A 20,315-nucleotide genomic window follows, 5' to 3' on the forward strand; every position below is an offset into this window, starting at 1 on the left:
CCCTCTGTCTGTCTATCTATTATCTATCTATCTATCTATCTATCTATCTATCTATCTATCTATCTATCTATCTATCTATCTATCTATCTATCTATCTATCTATCTATCATTTTCCCCACCCCCACCCATGCAAAGACTTGCAGTTGGACTTACTATACTCCAACCTCATTCTGCAACTAAAACACTCTCAGCAGAAGCATCTCCAACTATTCTTCTCTATCTCAGAGGAAGGAGATGCCAAAGACTCCCTAGTTAGTTTCTTACAGTGGTGAAATAGGGCACTTGAAATAAATTTTCGTCCAACTGAAGTTAAGTGTTCTTGACTTGGGTCTTCTTACCAATGCTAAATCAAAATCTAAGTGACCCACCTCTTCCCCCAACCCTGGCATCCATGCTCCAAGAACTGACTCTCACCCTGTCTTCCATGCACAAACAGCAATATTACTGGACCTTTGTACAACATCTTTTAATGTTGAAAGCATTCCATGCGTACATCGCATTCAGATGCCAACGTTAAGAAACTCATATTTTCTTCATGGTTTCTAACAAGCTATAATTTCCCATGTTGTTTAAGTCTGGTTTGGCACCCTAGTTTCGTTAACTAGCCCTCATTACAGGAAAACAAAGTTTAGTATAAGCTTCAACTGGAAGCTTAAAACTGCAAACCTGGAGTTCATCACTGTTTGTTCTGATAAAGCTATACTAGTATGTTCTCAAATTCAGCCAAATTGTCACAGTAATCCTTATGTCAAACACTGCAATGTATCATCATCATCATCATCATTGCTTTGCCTATGTATTATCTTATACCATACTATCTCAAGGCCATCACTGAATACTAGCTTTGAAACCTGAGAGGTTTATAAATTCAAAGAGGAAGAGCCTGGATTTAAACTCGCAGATTTCTGATTTAGGGAATAGACAGAACACTCAGAATCCAAAGGAAGTTTCACGTCAGCTGTTATCAGCTCACCTCAATTTGGCGATAATCACAGATGGCCTTCACAGAGATGGTGTTCTGCAAAACATGGTCAGGGTTTCGTGGCTTCAGCTGCACGATGCTTTTGGACCTACCCACCAAGCTGGCAACGGAACTCTTGGACTGGATCAGCTGCTCCTTTTCATCCTGTCAAAATTAGAAAGGCAAGAAGGATGGATGGAACAGAAGGGCAAGGACAGGCAAGAGAAGAATGGCCAGAAACCTCATGCCCACACTGCCCTCTGAGGAGCTAGCATTTGGTCAAGGGAAATTTGGGTTTTCAAGGGGAAGCATAGGTAGGGTTGTATGTGTGTCCATGTCTTCATGTGTGCACACACACTCATTTGCAACTTCTCCAAGCAGAAGTGGGAGTAGGGCAGGGAGTACAGAGACAATCCATATTTAATACTATTCCAGGCAAGAGGACCAATGATCTCCAAGTCCTCCCTGCCCACTCACCCCCCCCACTCCAAAAGTTGCATGCAGAGTTACAACATTACTACTAGGTCCAAAATTCAGAATTATCTGCAAAACAGTGAACAGTGCAACAAGGCCCAAACCCATCATTTTTCACTGGGAAAAAGAAAGAAAAACTACCTGGATTTTAGTAAAAAGGTGAAATTAAAGAAGGCATGAAAACTGTGTGAAAAAGATTGTTCAGGTAGTTTCAATGTATGTACTTAAGCAATTTTAAACCTGATAGAAAAAAGAAAGCTGGGGAAATAATGTGGAGAGAGAGAGAAAGAAAGAAAGAAAGAAAGAAAGAAAGAAAGAAAGAAAGAAAGAAAGAAAAGGTTTAAAACAAGCTACCTTCTCCTGTCCCAGGGGAGCATGGTTGGAAGAAATACAACTTTAACTCATTTATTCTGATAAAGGAAGCATCTCACACATGGGCCAAAGCTTTCCCTTCTGACTGCCAATGAAGAACCTTTGCAGCAAAAGCTGCCTCCCACGGGCTCTCAAGGTCTACAACTGAAGCAGTCCCATGTTTTTAGTCTGTCAGAACCATTGCAAGACAGAGACAGGCTCCACCTTGTGCTGATGCATCTTCCGTGGCTCAAGGAACCCATCCTCTTTTGCAGCTTTGGAACTGCAGTAAGATTAGCAGGTATACGATGGAGCAGCCCATCCTTAAGCTGTGCATGCTGGCTCCTTCACAACGTCCACAGTAGCCTCCAGACCCATTACTTTTAAACTTGTGCACCTTCCTGCCTGAAACTCTGAGTCAATCTCCAAGTTGTGTCAATATCCAAGAAGAGGCTGCTGCCTCTGCCACCCACAAATGTCCTCCCCACTTTCTCCAACCTGGTGCCCTCCATCAGCCGCAGCTGTGCACCTTCTCACAGCTCTTAGCTGCGATTCCTGAATTGTAGGCAGTTGGACTAGATGAGCCTTTGGGTTCCTTCCAGCTCTACAATTCTGTTTCATCCTGCACATGCACTGCCTTCTGTCTCCCAGCACTCTTTGTCTTGCACCCCCTTTTCCTCCTTTCCTACTCTCTCAATGCCTTTGGCTATAATGTTACTTAACGACAAACAGTCATACCCTTTCCATTCATTGAGCTGCCCCACTCTTGCCAAAGACCCTATGCCAAGACCTTTGTCAGCAAAGCCTGCACTGCACTGAACAGTCCTAACACTTCACATTGCCTGCTCCTCTCGTTCAAAGGTCATGGTGGCCAAATGCTTCTGCCTACTTCCCCAGTTGCTGTCAACCATCAAACACTGATATTTTGAGTTATATGGACAGGGACTACAGCAATACTATTTCCCATACAACTGCTTGCTCACAATGGCTGTATTTTATCTAGTTCCAGACAGCGGTGAAGACACATGCACACTGAGGGCTGCTGCCAGTCAAAGGAGGTAACACTGGACTAGATGGACCAATGGGTTGACTCAGTGTAAGGTGGAAGAGGCTACAGCTCAGAGATAGAGCACATGCTTTGCAGGAATAAATTCTCATTGCCCGAAACTCTGGTGAACGACTGCTATTTGTGGTAGACAATCAGTGGCAAAAGCCACCATCATGTGCTCATAGCAGCAGCAGGAGGAGTTAGCAAAATGAAAATAAATAGCATGCTAGAGGTCACACTCAAGTAAGCATTTCATAGTGGGGAGTGGAACTGAAACACAAGGATAGTTAAACAATGCAGTTCTGGGAACATTTGAGAGGAAAATAGGCAGACTTTGAAAAGACGTGCACATTCTTTTTTACTTTTTAAAATAAAGCACAAAGAAGTAAGCAATGCGGAGATGCAATGTAAGCAAATTTACTGGGGGGGGGGGGAAACTTGGGGATTCTTGGATACTACTGAGAGGGTTAGATCATCACAACAAATTGATGTATGTCAGACACTAAAGGATCTAATGGCTTCTTGATGGTACAAGCTGTTTGAGAGGCTGCCTTGGAAAGTGTGGACTCTTATTGTTAGAGATTATAAAGCAGAGAATGGATGACCCGCTATCAGGGGTGCTGCAGCAGATGATCTCCTGCATCAGCAGGGACTGGATTCAATTACCTTTGTGGTCTCTTGCAACTATGATTCTGGTATAATGTGCCAAAATCTGTATGACCTTGAGATCTGCCCAAAGAGCACCCACCATGGAATCCTGGAGCAGGTCCTCCAGGCGTGTCAGGCTGGTGTTGCAGTCACAAGAATACTTCCGTTTGATGGTATCTTGGAGGTTCTTCAAGTATGTCTCTGAATCACGGGCATCACTGAAGAACTGCAAAAGCACAAAAACGTTTCCCCTTTGTCAAAATACCAGTCAGAGGTTTCTTATTGCATGTTTTATGAAAGAGCGGAATTTACTTGAAAGACTGAAAAGAAAGCATCCATTCAACTTGCTCAAAGGCATTTTCATCATGAAAAAGGAAGGCCAGTAACCAGAGAAAACAGCCTCTTTTGGGTTATTTGATTAGAGACATACCAGTATGGCTCATTTTGGACCTGTTTTTTAAAGAATATAACATGATCAAGATAATTAACAAGTCTTGATCCTGATCCAATTCTGAGAAAACAAGCCCAAGATAAGCTATATTGATGCCTCTCTAATAAAGTAACTAAAAGGAGGATGTTTTCTCTAGTTGCTTGGCATGGCCAGGAATTTGTACAGTCTGCAACCTCCATGCTGCTACCAAATCACACAAGCCAAGAGCTGATTTAGTCTTCTACTAGCAAAGCTTGAGATAGGTTGATTATATGTTTTTGTATTGTTATATTTGATCCTACTCTGAAGTATGTTTAGCCTGGGAAGGAGGAGACTGAGAGGAGATCCGATAGCCATCTTCAAATATCTAAAGGGTTGTCACATGGAAGAGGGAACATGCTTGTTTTCTCCTGCTCTGGAGGGTAGGACTCAAACCAGTGGGTTCAAATTACAAAAAGGGAGATTCTGTCTAAACATAAAGAAAAAAATTCTGACAGTTAATGCTGTTCGACAGTGGAACAGACTGCCATGAGAGGTGGCAGACTCTCCTTCCTTGGAGGTTTTCAAGCAGAGGTTGGATGGCCATCTGTCATGGATGCTTTAGCTGATATTCCTGCATTGCAGGGGGTTGGACTACATGACCCTTGAGTCCCTTCCAACTCTAAGATTCTACTATCACTTGCGATGAATAGCAGGATATAAACCTTTTAACAATTAATAAGACAAGAGAAGAAATATGGTGGAAGCAGAAGTAGCGAGGGAAGAAGGGTAGTGTTCTCACTACCTGTTAGGCTGGGGTGGGGTTCTGTACTGCTCAGCAGCAGCAGCATTTGAGTGTCTTCTGACTCATAATGTGTCAATATCTATCCTACAGTTACTCAAACATTTCCTCCTCTGAGAAAAAAGCTTAAGTTACGCTGCCTCATTCTCGGGGAACTTAAGCATTCCTTTAAAATTCTGGTGGGTGCAGGGTTTTGACCTTACCTTAGCATTACAAGGTCATGCAGGAGGTATGTGTGTTTTTCATTCTAGTAAACATTCCTCCAGCACTCTGCAGCCTCCCTGGCTGTCCATACTTGCAGAATTGGAAAAAAAAACCCATGGGAGGAGCTAATGCTATGGTGTCCTTTTCCTGGGTTTTAATGGAAGAGCAAACACCCAGGGAGGCTTCGAAGTGCAGACCACCAGAGAGATGTAGAATGAAATAAAAGACATTCATACACATCCCTAAACTCATCTCTAAAGTAAGCTAAGTGTAAGAAAATCCCTGCACCCCATCCGTGAAAATATCACAGATATTTCCTCTGCCATTTAATCATTTTTGAATGCCATTTCTTTTCTTATTAATTGATGGAGAATGGCTGAAAAAAAGTGGTAGAAATTTTCAACAGGGCATTGACTTCATGAGTTAACCGCTGATGCGCAGCCACGGAGAACTCCCTGTACCTGAAAGTAAGCTGTGTTCTCCTTCACATGCTGATCCACACACAAGCACAACTGCTTGATCCACTGCCACTGGGTCTGCACGGCTGCACTGTATGCCTGTGAAAAAACAAACAACAGACAAAAGAGCGTTTTTTTGTACAATTGCATACAACAACTACAGCCTGCTCAGACCTTTGCTGAATTTGTATCTGGTATCACCAGTTTTATTCATGCCCATTGTAAGACCACCCTGTTTGGATGAAGGGTAGTCAAGAAATATTTTAAATAAAGTAAAATCGGCCACGCAATCAAGGCTTATGGTCAGGAATACAGGAAGGGGCAACTGGCTGTAAGAAAAGGCTTCAAAACAGCTGTTTTCACAAGGCCCTCTTGTCGTGCCAGCTCACACAAAGAGGTTTTAAGCTCTCTGCCTTGCTTACCAGCAAAGCCCGCTCAGTGCACCAGCTCTGGGATGCTCTCGCACAATTCCATAGGGCTGGCTGAGTTCCCACAAGATCTCATGCAACAATACCCAAGGTTCCAGAGTTGGCATGACAAGAGGGCCTTGCCCAGTAAGCAAGGCAGAGAGGTGCAAAGCTCTTTTCAAGCCAGGAAAACTTTGTGTGCATTTAATCTGTGCAATTTCAACCAGCCAGCCAGCTAGCCTTCAACCATGGAATTACCGTATTTTTCGCTCTATAAGACGCACCAGACCACAAGACGCACCTAGTTTTTGGAGGAGGAAAACAAGAAAAAATATATTCTGAATCTCAGAAGCCAGAACAGCAAGAGGGATCACTGCGTAGTGAAAGCAGCAATCCCTCTTGCTGTTCTGGCTACTGTGATAGCTGCGCAGCCTGCATTCGCTCCATAAGACACACACACATTTCCCCTTACTTTTTAGGAGGGAAAAAGTGAGTCTTATAGAGCAAAAAATACGGTAATGCGCAGAAGATGCAATCGTACTGAAATACATCAAGGTATCCTATGAAGTTGTCTTGCACATGTTAAAGTGCTCACAATCACAACCCCAAAGCATGCCCCCCTCCAAGCGATCTCTTACCTCCACAGTCTGCTTGGCTGGGTGATTCTCCAATGACAGTATCTCAGCTGTGTCTTGCAGGGAGCGAAACACATCCTGTTTCTCCTCTAGCTCCATTGTGAGCTCCTGCATAGCAGAAACACAAAGAGGACCAATAACATTCCCTATAGCAAAATCAGACAATAGGTTTGCCTCACTGTTGGTAGGCATCACAAGAAGACTGGCAGGAGGCACGCAGACGTGCGGCAGTATTGGAAACTTTAGCCATGAAACTTCACAGCAGGAAAAGGGAACTTGTGGCTCTCCAGATGTTGCTGAACTACAACGTCCATCAGCCATTGGTCAGGGATAATGTAATCTGTAGATCAGCCATAGGCTGGCCACAGCTGTTTTACAGCCCCACTGCCTGCAAGAACTCTGAGCATTGACAGCAATTCACATTTGAGCAAGAACAGAAAATTTGGGTGTGGGAAAACCAAGGCTTAAATCTGTTCTCGGCCATGAAGGCGATCATCAGCTCAAAGTGATTAAAGCTTCTTACCATTAAAGCCTTAAATGACTGGGAGGCTGGTTATTTTATGGAGCAGTAGCCTGCTGAGCCCCAGTACTTGCATCCATGCTAAGACTTCCCTCTTTATGAAAGCCTTTGGGCTTGATTTAGTTATTTTTTGAGAGTGGGGGTTGCTTCTCAATGGGGTTGTTGATACTACTACGTACTATTAATTCATGCTGAACAGCATTTTTGTTGATAACACCCCCACCCCACCCCATTTTTACTAAAAGCTGCTTTGGTTCAAACATATAAGCAAAGTTGGTTATAAAATTTTAAGGTAAAATAAAGTTTTGGAAACTGACGAAACTCACTGGCACTATGGGTGATAGTCATTTTTTTTTTACTCAGAGCAGACCTACTAAAATTAATGTACTCATTCATGTTCATTCATTTCAATGGGTCTCCTCTGAGAAAAACTTAGTTGAATATCACCCAGCAACTTGACCAGGGAATTTCAAAAGCAAGCACAAGCAAAATAAGGCACTTCTGAGAAAATAAACTGAAACCTGTAAGTTTTCCTGAACACAGAGCTTAATTTAGAAATGTGGAACTCTGCCGCTTCCAGAATACAGAACACCATAGAGGCACTGCAAACACTTGGCCACATCCAGCCCCTCCTACTCACAGAGAAATAATTCTTCTTGGCAGCCATATTGGGATTATTGTCACTCCAGTCATACGCCAGCTCCTCTTCTTCCTTTTCATTGAGCCAAATTAGCTCAGTCGTCGCTCGAGACACAAACCCATACAAACTCTGGAGGTGGTGTAGTCGGAAGCTGGAGGTTTCCTGCAAAAAGACAACATACTTTGATACATTTCCTGCCACTCTGGGGATTGTCTGCTTGAGGGCCTCCCAAAGGCTTCTGGCTGGCCACTGTGAGGACAGGATTCTGGAGTGCAGGGCCCCTTTGGCCTGAACTCCTCTGATGGTGACCACCCTCCTTCCCAGATGCCTTGTCAGCAATCCCCACATTGTCAAGTTATTCTTCAAACCTTTTTTTACATGCTCTCCTATTATATTTTAGGGTTAGTAGGAAACACCCACGAGTCCCTTTTCCATTGCAGAGGCACCAGGTCCTGTTTGCAAACAATGGCTACTGATACACATGTGCTGGGGTCCACCTTCTCTGTTTTAAAAACCAAACCACCTATCACATGAGAGAAGCATAATGCACCATTTCTGAAGTAATATTTAAAATGCACAAACAAAAGAAGATCGTAGCATAGGGAGGATGGGGAAGAATCACATTCCGTTATATTAAAAATTGATGGTTCTAAGTCAGTTCTACATTTTAAGGGGCAAAACATTTATCTGTCGGCAGCTGCTAGGATAGAAGTAGTAAAACATCGGGAAAAGGCACTGTTAACTGATTTGTGGTTTCAGAGGGTGGGGTGGGGTGACACTGGTTGATAAACCTACCTGTTCTGCATGTGTGGCTGGAAGATTTGAAGATGTGGACAAATTTCATGCAATCTGGTATGCATTTATTGCATACATAAATGAGCCAGAGCCAGAGCATGCACCACAACAGATGCATGAAAGTCTCTGATCTGATGAGAAGGAAAAGGCGCTGGGGCGGCTGCACCCTGTGGGGTAACCCACAGCACTATTGTAGCCTACTATATTAAGAATTAGATTAGAGAGATCTGGGACATAATATCCAAATGAGTGACTGGGAAAAGCTTTGGAAGGTGGATTTGAAATTTACTGCATGTACAACACTGAAAGAGAACTATATGAAAATGATGTATTGTTGGTACATAACACCGGTAAAACTTGCAAAAATGTATAGAACAAGTTCTAATAAGTGTTGGAAATGTAAAGAAAAAGAGGGTACTTATGTGGTGGGAGTGTAAAATGGTTAAAATTACTGGGAAATGATATATAATGAACTGAAGAAAATGTTTAAAATGACTTATTAAAAAGCCAGAAGCATTTTTACTAGGAATAACAGAAAATAAAATCCCGAAGGAAAAGAATTTATGTATGCAACAACAGCAGCCCGGATCTTACTAGCCCAAAGGTAGAAGGAAGATACAAGACCAACAATAGAAGAATGGCAATTGAAAATGATGGACTATGCAGAAACGGCAAAACTTACAGAAAAGCTCAGAGACAATAACATTGAGAAATTTAAAAAAGAATGGGAGGCATTTATTGTATATGTACAAAAATATTGTAAACAAGTAGAAACATTGGCAGGTTTTGACCAAACACTTGCAAGTAGTTAAAATAAGATTAAGTTTATGAAAGGAAATTTGAACTGGAACAATAAAAACTGATGGTATGTAATTAGGATAAAATAAAAAGGATAGGAAAAAAAGAGGTTTAAGTATAATTATGCAGAAAATATATATATTCCATGAACCAGGAAAGGAAATGGAGGGAAGTCCTCCTGACTTAAAGAGAACCTCCGAAAATGTTTTGTTTGTTTGTTTGTTTTGTTTTAGTTCTTATACTTCATGTTGGATATTTTGTATTTCTCATTCTTTTTTGATGGAAAATTATTGTTGAAGTTGAAATAGTAAAACCTACAAAAATTTATTTACAAAAAAAGAAAAGAATTAGATGGGCTTTCTTGTGTTGCACCAGAGCAAACTGCACGTGTGACTGCAGTTCGCTTCCCAAAGGCACCATTTTTGTTATTATATTGGCATGCTACTTTGTCTATTGGAGAAGGAGAAGAAGAAGAAGAAATGTGTCTAAACTGATAGCCCTGGTAGCAACATGACTTACCTGCTCTCTAACACAGCAATGACTGTTATTGTACCAGGGAGTGGGGACAGTATGATATTTCCAAGGAACAAAGCAGAGGGAGAGACAGAAATGCAAGGCCTCTCCATTGGATCAACTTTAGGGTCCTCAAATTGCTGAACTATTGCCATTCCAGCTGGTCATTACAACTCTGTAACTAAGAAGTTGTGCCTTTGCTATTTTTCCTCATTCTTTCCAATCCCCTTTCCTTTTGTGTTATAAATCTGAGGGCAGGAACTGACTTCATATTGATATAAGCCTTTCTTTTCTTTTGGGGAGGGGCAGTGGCAGCAGGATGAAGAACAGGAGAAAAATGCTTTAACTAAATCAATGAAAAGACTGCATAGCAATGCTTCTTAAAGGAGATATTCTTCTTATTCTGCCACAGAAGCACTCTTTGAAGATGTGAGGTAGATTGTGAACCACAAAACAAGGAACAGACAAACCTTTATTTAAAAGAGATTGCACAGAAAGGGTTTCAGGCACACAGGCACAAATTTTAAGCCTCCATGAATCAAGTTGCAATTTACAGCTTTGAGGGGCTTCCAACAACTTTGAACTTGAATGAGGTTCCCTGACACTTTGCTGGCTGCAGGAATCAACCCAAAATACAACTCACCATCAGTTTGCAGTACTGCGTCTCCAGCTTCCCCAGTGTCTCCGTGTAACTGGTGTGGAAATTCTGAGACATTTTGCCCTTTAAAAAACAGGAGGAAGAGAAAACGAAGAGGATCAGAAGCAGCTCAAAAGTTACACGCCTGACTAGAAATGCACAGAGAGCGGGAGGTCCTATTGAAATTCTCTCGTCTCTTCCTTATCTCTCCACTTTCCCAAATCTTGCATGCATCGTAAAATATAGAATCATAGAATTGTAGAGAAGGGACCCCAAGGATCATCTAGTCCAACCCCATGCAGTGCAGGAATCACAGCTAATAATCCCTGGCAGATGGCCTGTTGAAAGCAGCACAATGAAGTCTGAGCACAGCAGACTTCTATGTGTCCCTTTTAGCCATGGAACGTATTCCCAATCCTCCTCAGGGCCCATTTTCACACTATCAAAACCCTCCACACACACAGACTGTCCCAAGATGTGTTTCCCCTTTGGAGCAGTGGTAGCCTAATGTCCCTGGACTACAACTCCTATAATTTGTGAATGTTACGTTATGCTTGCTGGGGCTGATGGGAGCTGGAGTCCAACAAATTCTAGAGCGCAACCCCTGCCTTAGAATGTATTTTATCCTTAGAGCAACACACCCCAGAGGCCCCAATACAGCAACAACTGCATGAGATCTCCTCTCAGGAACATGAACTTAGTGGGGCAGAAAAGGATACTCAAGCTAACAAAAGAAATCCTGGCTATCTCTCTAATTCTACAGATTTATATTTTTGCTTCTCCAAAACCAAGTGTAAATAGCTTGCATATAAAGGCCCCCAGGCCACCTTCCCCATAAAGTTGGTGACCAGCTCCAGATGTTTGGGGCTGTAACTCCAACCATCCCAACCATCATGTTTGTGATGGGAGCTGACATCCAAAGCATCTGGAGCTGAGTGCAAGCTAGAGAGGAAAGGCTACTCTAAAGCAACCCCTTCCTGCAGGAGGCTTCTCTCTTCCAAGTGAAAATCAGCTCCTTCTCCTCCAGTTCTTTCCTCCCACATTATGCTCTCCAACAACACTTTGCTTGTCTTCTTTGGAGCTGCTCTTGAACCTCCACGCCTTTCTGGATGTGAGCTAAACCAGTCCTGCCGCCCTTCACACCCCACCCCAGGCGTCCCTGCTTACCTCATACATCCTGGCCTCTTTCACACTGGAGCCTAGGTCTTCCACACTGCTGTGGACATGGCGCTGGACTTCCAGTTGGGATTCTACACTTGGCAAGTCGCTCCCCCATTCAGCCCGCTCCAGCTTCATCTGAAACCAGCACGGAAGAGGCAAGCTGTCAGCATTTCCCAGCTGAATTGTGGGCAAAAACAACAGCAGCTAACCCTTACTTGCTGCAACCCAATTATTAAGAGGTAGAAAGCATCACATTCCTACCATGTCATGCCATTCTTCTGGAAACTGTTTGCTATCAAGAAATTCACCAAGGTGAACTGGGATACGAGCCCAAAGGTTAATACCCAAAAGGACTTTATTCTGCCCTCACAGTTGAAAACAGTATGCCTCTGAATGCCAGTTGCTGGGGAGCACAAGGGAGGATGAGTGCTGTTGAATGCTGGTCCTGCTTGCAAGCTTCTCAGAGGCATCTGGTTGGCCACTGTGAGAACAAGATGCTGGACTGGACAGGTGTTTGGCCTTATTCCAGCAGGGTTCTTCTCATGGGGCTTCTTTTAAAATATGTAACTTAAGGACAGCTTCCTTTTCTGTGTCCCATTAAAAGAAACTGGGCACATGCAGTTAACTTAGTCAACTTTGGACCGACCTCTCAAGGACATTCAGAGAGACATTTGTGGAAGCTGCTCAAGAACATTAGCCAGGGCATAATTTAAAGCCAGTTTAAGACTTCCCTAGTCATTCCCAAGGAATTGTCTGATGGAGGATTTAAAAGTTATAGTACATTTCACCCTGCTAAACCAGTACTGGCCAATGGGAAATGCAGTCCAAAACACCTAGGCAATGTCAGGTTGGCAAAAGACAGTGTAAACCAGGCCCCCTTAAACAATAAAGTGATTTAAAGAATGAGTATTAAGTGATCACACCAAGCATTTGAAAACATCATCAATTCTGCCCACACAAATACCTCATCACCTGAATTATGTTTTGTTTAACATTAAACAACGCACCTGCATCTCTTCCACCCAAGAGAGCAACTCGTACACAAACCGGAGGTTGCCCTCATCTTCGGAGGACGAAATGGCCACCAGCTCTGCACGGGTCATTGGCTTCCGGAACCAGGAGGTAGAGGCAGTGGTGGCTGTTGTGTGCGTTCCCTTCAGCAAGGGCTCAGCCTTAAGGTGCCTGGTGCTCAGGGAGGAAGGCTGGACAAAGTCCAAGGAAGAGGGGGAGGAGAAGTGCCCCTTCCGATAGAGGTTAGTGCATTCCAGCCTCAATGTCACCAGTTCGTCCTGAAGCCTCACAATCCTGGGAGATAAATCAAGCGAGAGGGGGCAGAATGGAGAATGTCGATGAGGTTGTGGGATTACAAGGTCATTCTCCAACCAGGGCAGGTTCCTGCACACACGAGCCAGACACACCCACCATCACCACCCCATTTCTGCACACTTCCTCAGGATGGGGTAAGAGCTTTTGAAAGATCACCCAACATACTAATCTCTTCTGCTCCCCCTGCCCCAAATAAGGTGTTTCCCCAAGACATTTTTGGCTTAAATTTGCCAAACTCGTTCCACCACCACCAGGACTGCATTAACAGTGCATGTCATCTATCAGAACATTCTTGTTCACCAAATGCTCCTTCTGAGCCCAGCTGAATATAACCCCCACCCTCATTCCTTGGCTTGAAATGCCTTACTTGAAGACCAGCTCCTCCAGCTGATAGTAATTCTCATCCCGGAGTATCTGAACATCCACCTGCAGTTGGCGGATGAGCCCTTCACACTCCTGGAGGTACATGACGACGTCAGATTCATATTGCACCAACTGGCCCGACTCCAGGTGCGCTTCATCCTGGCAGGAGAGGATTTGAGGTTATTACAGAGTTTCTCACTTTGAAGTGTATTTCTAGGACAAGCAGATCTGACTAATGTGCAGAAGCTAATATTTTAAAAGCAAATAAATAGTCATCACTTGCAAGTCCCATTGAGCTGACACGATGTTGTGGAATATTCATGAACATTCTAGTTTATCCTTAAGATGTCAAGTAATACAATGTTGGCCAAAAGTACTACATCTGCGCAGGGCATGAAAATCTAGTTTGCCTGCACTTGAAAGGGAGCTAGAAATGAGAGCAAGTTGCATGCCTGAAGTGGGCAGAGGGGCAAGGAGCACTTCAGATATTGGAGGTAATGAGGCTGGTGGGTAGGGTGCTGAGTGAGCAAAAGGCAAAAACACACAGGCTGGAGGAAGAATGGCAGAGGAGCAAGGCTTGTGGGAAGGATGGAGGCAGGAAGGAGAGGCCTAAGGAAAGATCAAGGAATACATCACCCAGCTCCTACAGATAAGAGAGCTGTGTGTTCCTGATAGCAAGAGGGGATAATAGACAAGTGAGGAAGCTTTGGGAGCTGGAGGCAGTGTTAAAGCCAACATATTAAACTCTTCTAGCCACTCAAACCTTTGGTTCTATATGTGCATTTTCCTAGTTAGAGAATCTACAAGTTTTGTTGCTGATTGAAAGCTGAGAGGTCTTGACTGCCTTCATTTGTCATGTTGAGACCCTGCAGGAGTGGATCTGAGAGAAGATCAGGGAGAGCTGAATAACAGAAGGGAAAGACTCACAGCTTGTAGCGTGTTCCTTGCCAGGGTGAGTTTCTCTTCGCAGCTGAGAGTCCCATTCTGGATTTTGTTTGCAATCTGTAGCAGCAGCTCCAACCTGTAGGAAGAGTGTCAGTCACCAGAATTAAAACAGAAAGCCAGAAAAAAGACTTTTAAAAGTGGAATATTTATTCATTAGAATTTATGTTTTATATACCATTGATTATGACATCTGTTTAATTGTTTTTAATCCTACTTTCTACATCACAAAGGACTTCACAATAGTTGTCATTGCCAGCTGGCAGGGAAAGGGTGTTCTTAGTCATCCCGTTCAACAGTTCACCACCTACCTTTCCACGGCTGGCCGCAGCAACTTCTCACGTTCCAGCATTTCTATGATGAGCTTGCCCCATTCTTCCTCCACGTCATTGGGGTGATAGCCCTGCGGCAGCTTAAGGCGCCCAAATTCAATCCAGGTCTGGAAAACACAAATGAAGAGGAACAGTTTCTTCAGGCCCAGAGACTGGCCTTTGTGGACTCGCTCTACCCGTGTGCAGGCACAAGCCAAGATGAGAGCCAACGTGGTACAGTGTAGTGGTTAGAGTGCTGGACTATGACCAGGGAGGCTCAAGTTCAAATCCCCACTCAGTCACAAAGCTCACACTGGATGAGCTTGGGCAAGTCTATGCCTCTCATTTTACTCTACCACAGTTGTGATGATAAAATGGGGAGCGGAGAGGGGAGAACCATATATGCCACCCTGAGCCGCTTGGTGAAAAAGGAGGGATATTAATGTAATAAATAAAATAAAGATAAAGCCTTGGGGATGCTAAGAGCCTAGGTTATTTCCTACTGTGATAGTCTTCCCCTGACTCTAGCAAATAAGGGAGATGCGACAATGGCTAAGAAACTATAAGACCAAGGAACAAACAACATTTTTTTTTTTAAGAATAAGGTTGGGACTAGGGACTAGGAAGGACAAAAACCAAAGAGATATATGAAGAAGGCTGGGTAGGCTGCTGAAGGATAAACACAAGCTGAACAAATGTGCCTGAAGTCCACCAAACTCTTTCTAATGTTTAAAAGAACTGCCTGTTCATCCAAGAACCTGTCTCACCTCCAGTAGTTTATACAGATCCTCAATGCTTCGTTTTTCTTGCTGTTTTGCTGGGATCTCTGTTTCTTTGAAGTGTATGTACTGGTTATAAAGTGCCTGCAAGAACAGAGAGCAAAGGGGTCATCATGCAGCAAATCACTTTACTCATGGAAGTGGGGGAAATATGCAGCAGCTATTAGCCCTCACAGTGTAAGGGGAAAGGTGCCCCATCCTCACCCACAGAGTATCCCTGAAGGGTGAACAGACAGAACGCAGAAAGAAATGGCAGGAAACTAGGAGAGATGCTCAGTGCTGCCTGGGTCTTTGTCATTAGTCTCAACAGAGATGCAAGGTGGACCCCCATCCCTACTTAAATTTCATTTGGGGAGCCTTAGTGGACAGATCTTGCCAACATCTGGGTTCCAAAGTGATCAACATTATCTGTCTCCTCAACAGATTGGTTAACTGTTTTGCCCTGACTTGGCTCACTCATTTGAGTCATCTGCAGCTAGAAACACAGAAAGCTTCCTTACAGCAAGTCAGACGATCAGTTCATCTAGTTCAGTAATCTCTATGATGACTGGCAGTGACTCTCCAGGGTCACGAACAGGCAGTCTTTCCCAGCCCTACCTGGAGATACTGCTGGGGATTGAACCTGAGACCTTCTGCATACAAAGCAGATGTTCTAATTCATGAGCTACACCCGCTTCTTTCCAGCCTTCTGATCCACAAACACCTAGCATGCTCCTAGTATTTGCTTTCAGATCACTGTACTCTGCACTATGTGGACAGGGAGCCTTTTTCAGCCCAAGGGTCGCTTTATGAGATAACCTTATAGTGGACACATGCCATTAGGGGGTTGGTCTAGAAGCAAAAACAGGTGGAGCAACAGGTATAACCTTAACCCTTAGCACAGCAGGCTGCATTCCAGCCATGCAAAAGCCAGGCACACAAACACCCCTCTGTTCTCCACCCAGACAAGGAAAAGGCATGATCATAATCCAAGGGCACATTCCAACCAGACAGTTGAGGAAGACACACAGATGGCACATGGGGAGTCCCAAGGGCACCTGTCCTACACTAGTAACTACTGTCTACATGAGCAAGAGATTTGCAGTGTCAGTTCTGGATCATTCACCAGTGAGACCATTTCTCCACAACTGTGACCTCCACACACAATAGAAATTATAAGATTGCTACAGATGACACAGGCTGAGAGGAAGAGAGAATCTCTCTGATCTTTTGGGGATTAGTGGCTCTTTGTACCTTAGTCGCTAAGCTTATCATTGGAAGTCAGTTCAGGGATTGTATGAACCGAACCTGAGCTATGATTTGCCCCATGCACATACCAATAAATATTCTGATTTAGATTTTGAGGAAAGATAACAATAATCAATCAGTGAAGAGCAGAGTAGGGGGCTCACATAAGGAAGCATACAAGGCATGGCTAGAGAAAATGGATCTGAAGTTTACCTTGAGCTCTACAGGGTTCTGGGGAAAAGATTTGTCAGACATCATTATCGTGTGCTGCTTGATCCAGGAGATGAGAGAATCTATATGGTTCTGGTATTCTAACCACCTTGTGTCCACTTCCTACAGAAAGAGAGGGAAAGAACAGCCTTTTATGTGAGATAAATGATTAGGAAGTAACTGCTCTAAACGAACAGTAGACAAAATATTAAGCCAAATTGGAGAAAGGACGAGACATGAAGATGCATGCTTTCCACTGAGTGTCTCAGAATACTGCATCAGGGTAACACCCAGCTTGCTGCCAGAGATGGTGTCCATCCAATTTGATATGGATCAAGGTCTCAGAGCCCAGCAACAGGGCCATCAAGTCCCAGGTCTCCAGGAATGGCCACTCCCGTAGTTTAAAGCTTTGCAAGTCTTTGTCCGGCCTTTTGCAGTAAAAGGACAACCACTTCCCCTTTTTGTGATGCTTTTTCAGAGCTACACATCCATTCAGGAATAGGATCCTGATCTGAAGGGAGAGGATTTTATGCCACCTGAAGATGGAACTTTATTCTCAGGGGGAACATCCTCTCCAACTGCTAGGTGTGGCTACCTGATTGGGTTTCTATTGACTTCTTCTTCTTGTAATGGAGCAAACCACCAACCTCAACTTTTGTCAATACAAGCCCACCTAGCTTCTGTGTTGTCTGCCTCTGAAGAAACCTGTGTGTTTCCCATAAGGATAAAGGATAGACCTAGGTAATGGTGTTTCAACTTACATAGGTAGCAGAACAGCCACAATCTATCTTTTTTTGCTACGCAAGGGGCCTCGGTACCTGATACCTAAACAGCAGGTACAGCTTCAGCTGACTGTCTGCTACTTCACCCCTCACTCCAATTTAACTCTTACAAGATGCAGACTGAGAGGGCTTCACCACCAAATATATGCATTTTTCTCCACCTCTTTCCTTCTTTGTTTACCATCAAGCATTATAAATAGTTCTGGAGAACCCAAAAGCTTGCACTTAACTTTGTGACATTTTGGTTGGACATATAACGGTATGGTATGGATTTCTGAAGCATTCCTCCCAATACTGTAGAAGCACATTGTCCAAATTTTGATTAGTCAAGGTTCCTGCTTTTCCCCCACCTAATTGCCCACCCGCTCATCCAAGTCAACATATGCACATTATCCTTTTCCTGAGAGCAATTTCCAAAACATTTTGGAATGGCGTGTTCTAAAAGCCATTCATGTGCCAAGATGGTCTCATCAGAATGAAAAAGCAGCAGCAAAGCTTACGGTGGCACTGATGCCTTCTCCTCCCTCTGGAACTTTGGGAAAGGCATCGTAAATTGAAGACACATAAGTTATCACAGACTTTTCATCTGGTGAGGGGACATCCACATCTAGAAAAAAGGAGAAAGAATGAAGCAGTCAAATGGGTGGACTGAAAAGAAGAACTGAAGCATGAAAGGTAGCTTTGTGTTCCTATTCATAGAAATACATCCCAGGAGCCAAACCACATAAAGATTTTCCTGGACTGTACAACTTCAATATTCACATATGTGTGTGATTAAAGGTTTCAAAGCTCTACTGTGGAGGAGAGAATACTCCTTGCACAATGAAAACAAGCTAGCCTAGAATTCTTCTTCCCTGGCACTCTGATTTTCTGAATGAAGGGAGCCTAATTTAAATTTATTTATTTTTAGTTTTGGCTCTGTGGTTTTCCTCTTTGATACTGCCTTTAGTCTGCTACATGTGCTTTAATCATTTCTATGCTTGTTTTTATATTCTGTAAGCCACTTTGAGCAGCCCTTTTTGAAGCAAAAAGGAGCGTATACATTTTTGCATAAACCACACACACACAAACACACATCCTGCATACACAGAGAGCAGAGCAGATAAACACGCAACCCAAGGAAAGCAGCAGCCTGAAATTCTGCTGAATGTTTAAATCAACTCTAAGAGAGAGCTTCAGATCTGACATGAATCTTAAGCAGAAGCCTTACTTGATTAATCAAGTGCAAATCTATTTATTTATTCAAATCAGTAAAATAAATAATGCCTGACAGTGTTTCTAGAGGTCCTACACGATTCGATCCTCTCTGCTGTTCCTGTGCCTCCTCCTCCCTCCATTTCTTACCTTCACTGCACTGGAAAAAAATTAGGCTGTGAGCTCCTCTGCAGGCAGCTACCTGTCCTTTTACTTATGCAACTCCTTAAAAGCACAACATACACAGAACAGTACTAAACAACAATTGTACCCTATCCTAATCAAGTTTCAACCATTCTGCTTGCCATGGCAAGGGTAACTGGCAAGCATGGCTCACTGGCAAGCATGATCAGCAACAGGCCTTACACCTGACAACACTGAAGTTCCAGAGGTGAGTGAGGAACACCTGGTGTGTGTGCAGCATTCCTTGCCACCTCCCTGGCTCAAATCTGGGAGGAGAGCTGGGGGTTGTTTGGCCGCTGTGCAACCAAGGCGAAACCAGCCTAGCAACCCCAAACCTGCCCACCAACATTTCATGCTTCAGAGTGGGAAAATACTCTCTTTCCTGCCAACCCTTCCCTCTGATAGGACATTGTGCTTGTATCTTGAATGCTGTTGGGTGAAAGTACCACAGGCACCTTTGGCTAGCAGCACCCAGTACAGCATACTCCCTTCCCAAGGAAAAGATGGATGGGGGTTTGGAAGGAGATGGACAGGAGGCTGCCGACTACAAGACTGACCAGCAAAAAATGGTAGATTTCCCACCACCAGCACCCCAAACATTATATTTATTCGTTCAGAAAGGTATCAGAATCAACTGAGTAAACATTAGGCTGGTCATGAAACCATAAGAAGCAGGTCAGCATGTGGAGTTTACTCAGAGGCAGCCAGGTTGTATAGTAAAGCATCAACAGAATGCCATGTCTACTGCTCAAAAGTCACTGCATTTGCCCAGCTGACTTGCCCCATCATCACCTTCTGCATCCAGCAACCTGGTGACCCCAAGCCGCTCTGCAATCTCGAAGGCCTGTTCCAGATTATCTCGGCTGCTCTGAATCTGAACTCTTTCCATATCCACTAAATCTGGCCTGCAGGAGACAGGAAAAAAAATGTGATTCCACATTTGCAGACTGCTGTTGTCAGAAACTTCTGCTACAGATAAACACATTCTAAGTGTATTCAAAATCAGATTTCAGAATTTAAAGTAAGAAATCTCAGTATTTGGGACAGTATTTAGCATCTGCATGTGATTTCATTTTAAGCTTTAGAAGTTTTCCCATTTTTCCAGGTTGCCTTTCTAGCTGGGCGGGGGAAACAGACACGTACCTGTATCTGTGAATAATAGCATTGAACATCTTTCCATCACTCCAGCAGGATGAGAAGTTGGTGCACTTCACTCCCACATAGCCCGCCGTCACCTTCTGCGTCCATAGAAGGAGCTTTTCTTTGGCGGACATGTCTCCCGACTCTCCACTGATGTAGATGTCAGAGATCTGGAAGAGAAGACCACAGCCTTGAAGCAGTCGTTTCATTTGGCAGAGCACCATGTCAGATGCAATGAAACTACTGGGGGAAGAAGGGCTGTAGCACAGTGGTAGAGCAACTGCCTTGCCCGCAGAAGGTCCCAGGTTCAATGGCCCATGGCATCTCCAGGTAGAGCTAGGAAATGTCCCCAGTCTGAAACCCTGTGGAGCAGCTGACGATCATTGTAGACCATACT

At 43.8% G+C, this 20,315-nt stretch overlaps 1 protein-coding gene across 22 annotated transcripts in view; it reads right to left on the reverse strand.

Annotated features, from left to right (window-relative positions):
• The window catches only part of MACF1 (microtubule actin crosslinking factor 1), a 291,360-nt gene that overhangs the window by 139,359 nt on the left and 131,686 nt on the right, over positions 1–20,315 (reverse strand). For all 22 annotated transcript variants that reach the window (XM_053399045.1, XM_053399042.1, XM_053399053.1 and 19 more), the window contains 16 exons: positions 19,922–20,088; positions 19,571–19,683; positions 17,902–18,008; positions 16,623–16,742; positions 15,171–15,266; positions 14,404–14,531; positions 14,078–14,171; positions 13,155–13,309; positions 12,469–12,766; positions 11,468–11,596; positions 10,307–10,384; positions 7,558–7,719; positions 6,401–6,505; positions 5,359–5,454; positions 3,583–3,708; positions 974–1,126 (listed from right to left, as the gene is read on the reverse strand). In XM_053399045.1, the coding sequence (XP_053255020.1) occupies positions 974–1,126; positions 3,583–3,708; positions 5,359–5,454; positions 6,401–6,505; positions 7,558–7,719; positions 10,307–10,384; positions 11,468–11,596; positions 12,469–12,766; positions 13,155–13,309; positions 14,078–14,171; positions 14,404–14,531; positions 15,171–15,266; positions 16,623–16,742; positions 17,902–18,008; positions 19,571–19,683; positions 19,922–20,088 (2,127 nt within the window). The remainder of the gene's footprint in view (positions 1–973; positions 1,127–3,582; positions 3,709–5,358; positions 5,455–6,400; positions 6,506–7,557; positions 7,720–10,306; positions 10,385–11,467; positions 11,597–12,468; positions 12,767–13,154; positions 13,310–14,077; positions 14,172–14,403; positions 14,532–15,170; positions 15,267–16,622; positions 16,743–17,901; positions 18,009–19,570; positions 19,684–19,921; positions 20,089–20,315) is intronic.

This window comes from Podarcis raffonei, chromosome 8 (genome assembly GCF_027172205.1).
Source record: "Podarcis raffonei isolate rPodRaf1 chromosome 8, rPodRaf1.pri, whole genome shotgun sequence".
Lineage (NCBI taxonomy): Eukaryota > Metazoa > Chordata > Lepidosauria > Squamata > Lacertidae > Podarcis > Podarcis raffonei.